The sequence below is a fragment of the Limulus polyphemus genome, unplaced genomic scaffold (genome assembly GCF_000517525.1).
Source record: "Limulus polyphemus unplaced genomic scaffold, Limulus_polyphemus-2.1.2 Scaffold230, whole genome shotgun sequence".
NCBI classification, from domain to species: domain Eukaryota; kingdom Metazoa; phylum Arthropoda; class Merostomata; order Xiphosura; family Limulidae; genus Limulus; species Limulus polyphemus.
This window is the reverse complement of record NW_013665840.1, coordinates 179283-190030: the sequence shown is the minus strand read 5'-3', so window position 1 is coordinate 190030 and position 10748 is coordinate 179283. Positions and strand designations below refer to the sequence as shown.

General features: G+C 30.2%; 1 protein-coding gene across 1 annotated transcript in view; it reads left to right on the top strand.

Annotated features, from left to right (window-relative positions):
- LOC106478594 (sarcolemmal membrane-associated protein-like) overlaps positions 1 to 10748 on the top strand; it is a 66644-nt gene that overhangs the window by 31966 nt on the left and 23930 nt on the right. Inside the window, exons 8-12 of the mRNA XM_022382216.1 lie at positions 1029 to 1106; positions 3226 to 3288; positions 5021 to 5158; positions 6103 to 6213; positions 9336 to 9393. Of these exons, the coding sequence (XP_022237924.1) occupies positions 1029 to 1106; positions 3226 to 3288; positions 5021 to 5158; positions 6103 to 6213; positions 9336 to 9393 (448 nt within the window). The remainder of the gene's footprint in view (positions 1 to 1028; positions 1107 to 3225; positions 3289 to 5020; positions 5159 to 6102; positions 6214 to 9335; positions 9394 to 10748) is intronic.

Genomic DNA, 10748 nt, shown 5'->3' with positions numbered 1-10748 from the left:
AAAGTTTCATCGGAAAGAAATTATACGGGAAATTAACTAACGAATGGAGGCGTAACAAATTTGTGTCAGAAAGTGGGACAAAAAAAAAAAAAGAATGGAAACGAGAAGCGGCAAATCAAACTACAGCTTAGCAGATTTGATGGCAGCAATACAAGAACAGCAAAAGAAACAAGAAGAATGAGAAAATAAACAAGAAGAAAGATTACAACAGTGGCAAGAAAACCTTCAACAATGGCAGCTCAAACAGCACAATAAACAAGAGAGATTACAGCAGTTGTTGGAGGAAAAAGAAAAGAAACAAGAAGAGAGAGTATAGCAGTGGTTGGATGAGAAAGAAAATAAACAAGAAGAGAAATTACAGCAGTTGTTGGAGGAAAAAGAAAAGAAACAAGAAGTATGAGAAAAGAAACAAGAAGAGAGTTTACAGCAGTGGGAACTGGAACAAGAAAGGAAACAGGAAGAAAGTATCCAACAGTTGCAGGAAAGTCAGCAGCAACTACAGGAAAGTCAACAACAGTGGCAAAAAGTACAAATGGAAAACATTAGTAAATTTCAAAGCGAATTAAATACATTAAAGGATGATTTATTGTCTTTTACACAAGGAGGCGTAACAATATTATATATATAATATGTATTCTTGCACACTGATTTTTAATTAAAATGGGCAACTGTCAAGAATTATGGGTTTTTATAAACAAAAGTCTGTAGTCAGACAATCCTCTGGAGAATGTTGTATGATTGTCTGACTACTAGTGATAATCATCCAAAAAATGACATATGATTGTCTGACTATGTATAATAACCCTCCAGAGAATGCTGTTTGACTGTCTTACTACATGTGATAATCATCCAAAGAATTTTGGAGACATCCATTAAACAGGTGTAGATATTAAAATGCGAGTACCCTTGTTTTAAGAAAGGAATCCATCTCAGTATTTTTGATTTTGATTTTTTACCTGTTAAAAGTTAATATTCTGTCATTGTTTGGTAATATTAGAGGATTTAAAAAGATTATTTTCTTTTAAAAGAGCATATCTCAAGATAGGATATCAGAGGAACTAGCAAAACATCAGGATGAAAAGGACAAATATGAAAACACTGCCAAGGTGAGATTTTTAACTTGGAACACTAAATGATAATTTTTAGACTAAAAAAAATGGAGTTTTAATTTTTTGACAGTTTCATGTAAAAATGTTTTTTGATTGCATACAATATCTTTAGTATTAGTAATTAGATATATAGAGAAAAATTTGAGAAACAAAAAGTTATTATGTTAATGATTTGAAAAAATTAATAGATTAGAGTTTTGTGCAAGTATTCATCAATTAAAGGTAATTACATTTGGTGCATCATATTTTAAGGTTTTTAGTTTATAAAAATTGTCAGCACACTAAGTTTTGGTTATTCCTTAACACTCAATATGGATCACAGGACCATTTTTACTTGTATATAGTTTTAATACTATAACGTTTAATACAGTGTGTGTATCTTCACAAAATTTGGCAGACTTTTAGTACACATTACAAGTATTTTGTACACAAAAAATCAGTTTTTTTCAATGAAGTATTTTTACTAAAGAGTTGTTTGTGACTATATTGAATATTTGTTTTGAATAGTCCGTGTGCAAAGTAATTTTCATGTTAAGATTTAAAATACTTTTCTTCACCTCAAAAATCTCCTAAATACATTTCAAACGTTTTTTATCAGTAAAACTTTATATTTTATCTGTTATATTCTCTACCCTATCTCTCTCTATATGGGATCGGTCAACTTGACCGACCTCATAATCACCAAAAAAAATTTAAATAAATCTAAATTACCCTTTTATTCTTACTAGAGTGACTTCTAATTGTAACATGAAACTACATTCATTTATCCTAAGTAGCTTTAAACTCATAACAGTATACATCTATTGATAATTAAATTTTATTGTTTTATTGCCCTTGGAACCATGTCTAACTACCAGTCATGCCATTATAAGTTGTAAATCACTTGGGGAATGTGCAGCTCACATTACACTATCGAATTACCTTACCCACGAGCTACTCCGAGCTGCTTGCATGCATACCTAGTGAAATATTTTTTATTATGTTATTATTATTTATTTTACCTAATTTAACCTTAACTAACCTAAAGAGATCTCTATTTTTACATTTTAGTTACTGTTATAATAATGAATAAAGAATAAACATGAAAAACAAGAAATAAAGTACTTACCCAAGTATTATTATTATTTTTTATTTGCTGTGGACTATTGATGACTCTAAATGCTACTTTTTATACAAATGGTAGTTGTGCATTAAATAATTCTTATTTAATTAAATAAAGCATCAAAGAACATAAAATAATAATATGCAAAAAACAGACAATTTCCTCTAACAATCATAATTTTTTCTGGCTTTCTAACTATGCGACAAGAGCCATTACAATTTCATCCAAGCTAGTCGTTATTTTCCCATGGGAATGAAGCCTGTACTACTAATGAAATTGACAATTATCTGTTCAGAAAACAACATAATACGGTACATCATTTAATAGATGAAAACCTTGGCTTTCTATTGGTTATAGGTAAAGTATAATTAAATGTAAGAGAGAACTATTAACAAATCCTGAAAGAGAGGGTGTGGCAGGAGGGGCCTGATTTTCTATTTGATAGCTCTGTAACCAAACAAAATTGAAGGCTATCAAAATTATGGTTTTTCTGAGCAATAATGATTTTATAGTGAGTAATTTACATTTAATTTTGTAGTTATTGGAGTGGTGGTGAATAAAATGGAGAAGATATCTAGAGAAAGTGTTGCATGTGTCACACTTGGGGAAATTCAGAATTTTTTAGAATATTGCCTTATAGAATTAAGAACTTAAAACTTGTACTATTAAAATATGGATTATTAGCTAAGATTTTATGCTATACTAATTGGTATAACAGAAACAAAAAGTTTAATAAAATTTTGAATATAAGACACTAAAACCTTTTGTCATGTGCAGTAAAGGATACCCATGGGCAATAGGGTAAACAACTGTGAACAACAAAAAGAGAGATAATGTATGTAGTAAAACAGAGAGAAACATTGCACAATTTTAATATAGACAGTTGTGTTGCTGTTCGTGTTAAGATGGAGTGTTCTTCAGTTTTATATCAGATATCAGCAGTATGTTATTAGTTTTATTGTACAAAGGGAATTTTTGTATTTCTCTGAAGAATAAGTAGTTGTTTTATCTCAGGAATCTTTGAGGAATGTGCTTCAAGAGAAATTGGAAGCTGTGCGAAGAGCTCAGGACCTTGAGGTATCGGATGAATTTTTTATTTCTAGTTACATTAAATTGCTTAATGATAGATTTTTAAAGTTCCCAAGACCTATAGGTGTTATAATATGATGTGAGGTAGTTTGATTGGAAAGGCTTTTTTTTCATGGGGGATTCAAATTTTCAAAACTTTTCTTGAATAATTTCACTTAAATTTCCAACAAATCTATGTATTTTTATTCAATGGAAAGCTAAGTTCTCAGAATTTGATTTTTTAAATTATGGCCTAATTAATATACTTCATAATTTCTTATTAATATCTAATTAATTTCAAGTTATTTTGAGAAGATAGTGATTAACTTGCATGGTTTGTGCAATTATACATAAGATGTTGTTAATGCTAGGCTAGGCTTATGTTTGTTTCCCTTGCTGTTGTAGCAGCAATTCGCAATCTTGATCTCCACTTCTTTATGCTGAAAGTGCAATCCTCTATTATTTACATTGGGAACTTGTAAAACAAATGATATTAAATAGTAATAATAATAAATAATTAAATAAAGTATTAATTATTTAATTGATAAGTAACAAAATAACGTATATACCAAAAATACAGTAATAGGTTGATCGTGACTGGTTACCTCTATATTGTTAGGGGTCATAATTAGGTATTATGACATACTACCGGGACTGCTCACTGACAAAGATGCTGTGAAAGGACTTCAGAATTGAAGAGGGGAGAGACCATGTTTTAGCCAGTGCTAAAAATCCCTCTTACATATAACCATAAATTGCACATGTGAATGGAAGCTCAAACATTTGCATATTATTTAGGTCCTTTAACATTCAATAATGACAAAAATACAATTTCTTAATAAAACTTGTGTTAAGTATGGTGGTTTGAGAAAATACTCTAAAATTCTTCTATGATAAAGATTTTAACTTTAATTTCTACACTGAATTTCATAATTTTCAACACACTTTAGAACAAAAAAACCTGCAAATGTAATATTGTACTTTGTTTAGAAAAATTTGTAAGTGTATGATGTTTTTTGTATATGTAAATATATGTTGAAAAAAAGGAAATCACAGTCTTGAAAGGCCTCAAAATGTGAGATACCTAAGAAAGGTGAGTTTCATGTCACAGTATAACACATAAGGTGGCAAAGCATAAAGCCTATGTAGGCTAGAAAATGTGTCAAGGCATCACATTCAACTAATAAGTAGTTTATCTTTCAATCCTCTCAGTCACTTCAGTGTGAGTATATAATCAAGGATGTATAAGAGAAAAATTTTAGAGATATCTTCTCTATCATAAATCACTACTGTACAGGATGTTCTAAATTCAAAACATCTCGCTAGCTCGGGAAGACCTTAGGAAATCAAATATCTCTAGTTCAAACGTTTAATGCATTGTGAGAACTCATGTTAGCAGTATAATAGGATGTATCATTATATTTTTAGGTTTTTGAGTTTTATGCTAAGTTTGTAAAATTTTTTACATTAATAGATTTGAATGTGTGAATATCTTTCAGAAGAAAATGGTACTTATATAAGAGCTGTGATTTACTATGTTAATCTGCTGGAAAATACATAGTTGAATAAACTTTTGTTTGATTGTCTCTTTGTGCCTATAATATATGAATAATGTTTTCAAAACAATGTAAAAAAAATTCAGTGACATAAGCTTATTTGAAACAGATTTGTGGCAGGAGTTGAAGAGAAACCTAATCCTCTGCATGATATGCTGAAAACTGTAAACTTCCTTTTTACTCAGAGTTCTCTGGCTGGAACTGAAGTGGAATGTAATCACCTACGAGATGTATATGAAAACACCCAGCAGGAGTTGCTGCTTCTTGCAGCCAAGAATGATGAACACCTTAAAGAGATTGAAGAACTCACAAAGAGCTTGAAGGTAGTAAAGAAAGTTCCAATTTCAAGATTTTAAGACTTGTTATTTATTTAAAAAGTCATTTTATTAATATCTCGGTAATTGCTATATGGTTCTCTGTCCATTAAGCCATTCCTAGCTTGTTACATTTTTGGTAGTAGATGGTTATTCAAAATATCTTAACTCTTCACTTTGTTAACCAACAATAACCTGGACTTACTGAACTGTATCATATGAAATGTGTTACAAACAGGTCACAGATAGGCCCAGTGGGTAGAATACAAGTACATCCAAATGCCATTACTAGAGTAATGACACATTCCAGTAACATCATAAAAATAATTATACACCTAATTTCATATTTATCTACAATCATTAGATTAATTATTTTCCAAATATCATTACTATGTTAACTACACATCTAAGTACTATCACCAGGGTAATACTATTTTCCAAAAGCACCATTAGGGCTAACAGTGAAAAGGAAATATGAATAAAGAAATGGATATTTGTTAATAAACTTAAACTGAAGTTGAATGAGCAAAACTGTGTGGTTTGTTTATTGTTGAATATTTTGGTGTTAGCAGTGTGTTAAGTTGAAATGGGCCAGATGCTAGCATCAAAAACAGACTGGATGTTTATGTTAAAGGCAGACTAGACTAGCATCAGAGGTATGCCAAAAGTTAGCTGAGGACAGGCTAACATCAAGAGCATCAAAGAAGCTTAAGGTAGAAGCTAGCTTCAAGGGCAGACTAGAAACTAAAGTCTAGAGTAGGGTAGAAACAAGTCTCAAGGGTAAGTCAAAAGCTTGTGTCAAGGACAAGATAGAAACAAGTGTTAAGTGTAGGCTAGAAACTAATTACAAGGACAGACTAGAAGATCGTCTTCTATTATTGTTCTGTCACTCAATAAATTCATACTTGATTAATACGATAATCCATGTTTCATTATGACCTTTCTACTTACAGGAATCAGAAGAGAAAGAAGAAGAACTTTCGAATAAAGCAACAGAAGAAAAGCAAGCTTTAGAAAACCAGCTGGAAGAAATGAAGAAGCAAGAGAAGCTTTTAGCAGCACAAGTAAGAGTTGTAAACATTTCACATACGTATGATGTTCAATTGTATTCTACATACATAACAGAGGAAATTGTGTATTTGTATACGTTTACATTATGTATTGTTTATTTTCGAATGTCATTACTCTTTGTTTTTATATAGAAAGTTGGTATGTTCATTAATTTTAATATTAAATAAGCATTTAAAAGAACTTTAGCTTATTATTATATTTCCATTTCATCCTCTTGCTAGAGACAGGTCAAGGTGTATGTTGTGACTTTTTAGGGAGTTACATTCAAAATTTAATTAAACTACTTTATTATCCTTGTATATGAATAAACCTGACATCAAAACATGGTTAATTAATCAAATTTTACTGCTGCATAAGTTTTAAGCTCTTAATTTTATCTATATAAAGAATATGTTTGCGTATATCTGTCCAGAACTTTTCTTGCAAATTTCTTGACCAAATGCTACAAATCTTGTATCATTAGAAAGGTCTTTGTACGAGGAGCGTGGATTGCATATTGGCTTTTCCATTCAGAATAATCTTGTCTGTTCTTTTGCTTAGTCAAACTTTTTAATGCAGGGAAGATAGGCTTTATCAAGATGCAATAAATATATCTATATAGATAATACACTTGCATTTGTTTGTCCAGAACCTTTCTCACAAATTTCTGGAACAAATGCTACAAATCTCCTATATGTAGACAGGCCTTTGTCCAAGAAGTATGGATTACATATTGGTTTTTCCATTCAGATTCACCTTACTCGTTTTTTGCTTCTTAATCCAATAATTATGTTACACGATGGCACAATGTCGTTGTCATCACGTGATGACTGGCTTTGATTTCAACTGTAGTTTTTTATTTGCAAAGTATTTCACACAAACAACACTTAACCTGTATGTAGTTTCCTAAAAAGAAATGAACATTACACTAACTATAATTTCTATGGGCTTTCTCAACTTATTTAGGTCTAAAATATGCTTCCACAGTTCATTCAAAAAATATGCTTATCACTTTGTGAACACACATTTGGATGTTCCTGCATATTCAGCTAAGTCTACCTTTATTACAACTTTACATTTACTTTACTTTAGCTTTGGTTCATTTCATAGACTATTATAAACACCTTTTTAGCTTCTTTTTTTTCTTTATTATGGGTTTTATTCTTTGTTTTTGTGAGTTTCTTTGTTTCAACTCCTAAAACTGTCATACACTAAATGCTTATAACTGTTTCATACTCTGCACATTATCATAAATACCATTATTATACTTTGTTTACTTTACATGTAGTTTTATTAAATATAGTTACTTCTACCTGAATTTGTCTGTCTGACCTTGTAAATTTTTTTCAAATAGACCAGGATTTATTAATCTAATACATAATGCCTGCAAGAAAACGTAGCTTAAATGCCATATGTGAAGATGATAGAATAAGGAAAATTCAAGTGAAGGTCATGAAAACTACTGCAATGTTTTGCAGGTTGAAGCTGGTAAAGAAATCCTCAATTGCCCCTAGTATGACAATTGTGACATTTGCTCTCTAAGTTTTCTCTCTTCTCTAATTTATTTACCATCCCTCCAAGAAGTGTGGAATTTAACTTGAATGAATGTAATTATTACTCAGGCAAAGCATAATTTTTATAGAGTTAAATTTTATTGGTTTATGGAACCGTAAATTAGAAAATTAGACCCAACTGCCACACCCACCTATCACATCCTCTCTTTCCCAAATTTCCAATAGTTCTCTCTGACCTTTTATACTATATTATTTATCACCAATAGAAAGCCAAAGTTTTAATTTATCAAATGGCATATTGTATTACATTGTTTTCTGTACAGTACATTATTTATTTCCTTTTTCAGCTCAGCTGAATTTTTAAATGCTCTTACATTATAGTTAGAAAGCAAGAAAAATTATGATAGTTATAACACATTGTTTGATTTTTACATATTTTTATTCTATGTTCTTAGGTGCAGTATTTAATTCAATAAAAACTCATTTATTGTGGTAGTACCATTAGTATAAAAATGTAGGCTTAAGTTTCATCGACAATCAACAGGAAAATTTAAAGACCCAGGTAAGTACTATATTTCTTGTTTTTCATGTGTATTCTTTATTTATTATTATAAAAGTAACTAAAATGTAAAAAAAAAATAGAAACTTATTATGTTAGATTAGGTAAAATAATGAAAAAAAACATGATAATAAAAACTCTTCACAAGGTATGCTTCTGAGCAACTAATTGAAAAAGTTTGTGAAGACACACAAGATATTAAAAATTATACTATGAAAACTATGGTCTTTTTGAGGTCATGTGGTCAGTGTAATCTACTTAGTCAGTAGTGAGAGAGTTAACAATCATGAAGACAGAAGGATTGAGATGTGTTTGGGTTCTGGAAAGTCCTGGAAATTTGCTCTGTATATGATCTGTATAAACACTAGTTAAGCTTTATATTTTCGTTTAGGGAGGTGTTTTATTATCGTCTTATAACAGCATTATCTTTCTTCACAATATATCTTTCACTTTGAACCCAGAATTGCTGTTATGGGTTTGTGGAGTCTTACAGCAATATTAATATTGATAATAATGAGCCACACTTTATAGATTTATGGCTTTTCCTACAGCAAATCAGAGTTGGACATTTTCCTTTTATCCTTAAGATAATTTTCAATTTTGATAACATTGGTACTTGATCATTTGTGTAAAATGTTTTTTTTAAATTTATCGAATCGAATAAGTAAGCCTAAGGGGACAGTTTCATTTTTAATGGAGCTTATGATTTAATATGTGGATGTTTGAACACAACTGTCTTCCAGTTTTTCATCACATATTTAAAGAAGAGTGTGATGGTGTATAATGCCTAAGCTTATGAAGCCTTACAAAAATTATATAAAATCATGTTTGACTACAGATATTCTCATTTCACTAATACAGTCCAAGATATCTAAAATTAGTATTTCAAATCTATGTTGTGTTTACTACAGGAACTCTGTTATTGAAAAAAAAAAAGGCCTTCTAGCAGTGACTTGATCTCTGGAGTGTTTGTTTTGATTAATGCAGCTGCTAGTTTATAACTGTATGTTAATTACATGAGTATTAAATTAATTTGTGGAATCTTTGTCTTAATGTATTTCAGATTGAGTCTTTACAAGCAAATAATGATTTTGCTAAGGAACAGTTGACGGCTATGAAAGGTATGACAATAAAAATAGTATTGTATTAGGTGTGAAAGGTATGCCAATAAAAATAGTATTCTATTAGGTATGAGAATATGACAATAAGCAACAGTATTGTATTAGGTGTGAGAAGTGTGACAATAAGAAATAATATCGTATTAGGTGTGAGAAGTGTGACAATAAGAAATAATATCGTATTAGGTGCGAGAGGTGTGACAATAAGAAATATTAGTTATGAAAGTCGTGATCACAAAAAGTAATAACACTAGCTTTCAAAGGTATTACAATGAAAATAAAATTGTGTTAGCTATAAGAAGTGAGGCAATAAAAAATATTATTGTATAAGTTATGAAAATTATGATGATAAAAATAGCATTATGCTAGATATAAAAACTGAATAATAAAATAGCATTTGCAGTAACTATGAAACAAATGATGATGAAGTATATCACCTGAGATTGAAAACTACTGTTTTATTACAGATAAAAAAAATCAGAGCTGCTTTCAAATGGTCTATGTAACTTTCTTAGACCATCTTATTTAAGAACCCCCAAAAATTTGTTTTTTTTTCAAAGTTCATAAATCTTGTTTCTCTCTAGGCTCTACATCCCATTGTCCTTATATCCTTTAACCGTATTGCCTCGGGTATCATTTACTGCGCATGACACAAGGTTTTTGTTTATGGTATACCAATTAGAAAAGTATAAAATCTTAGCTAATAATCTATATTTTAATGGTGTACAAGTTTTAAATTCTTAATTCTACAAGGCAATATTAAAAAAATCCTGAATTTCCATTAGTGTGACCCATGTGACACATTTTCTCTTGGCATGTCATCATCCCTATTTTATCCACCACCCCTGAAAAAGGTATGAAATTAAACATAAAATACTCTATAAAATAATTATTGCTCAAACAAACCTTAACTTTTATAGCCTTCAATTTTGTTTGGTTAGAGCTATTGAATAGAAAATCAGACCCCTCTTGCCACACCCACCTGTCACATTCTCTCTTTCAGAATTCGTTGATAGTTCTTTCTTACATTTCATTATATATTACCTATAATCAATAGAAGGTCAAGTTTTTCATCTATAAAATTACTTATTGTATAATGTTGTGTTCTGGCCACAGAATAGTCAGTTTCACTTGGAGCAACAGTTATTTAAGACTAGATTAGGTAAAATAAGTAATAATAATAATATAATTAAAATGGTTCACGAGGCACGCACGCGAGCAGCTTGTGGGAAATGTAATTCGATAGTGTAACATGAGCTACACGCTCCCCAAGTGATTTACAACTTATAATGGTGCGGATAGTAATTAGACATGGTTCAAAAGGGTAATAAAATTTAGTTATAAATAGATGTATGCTA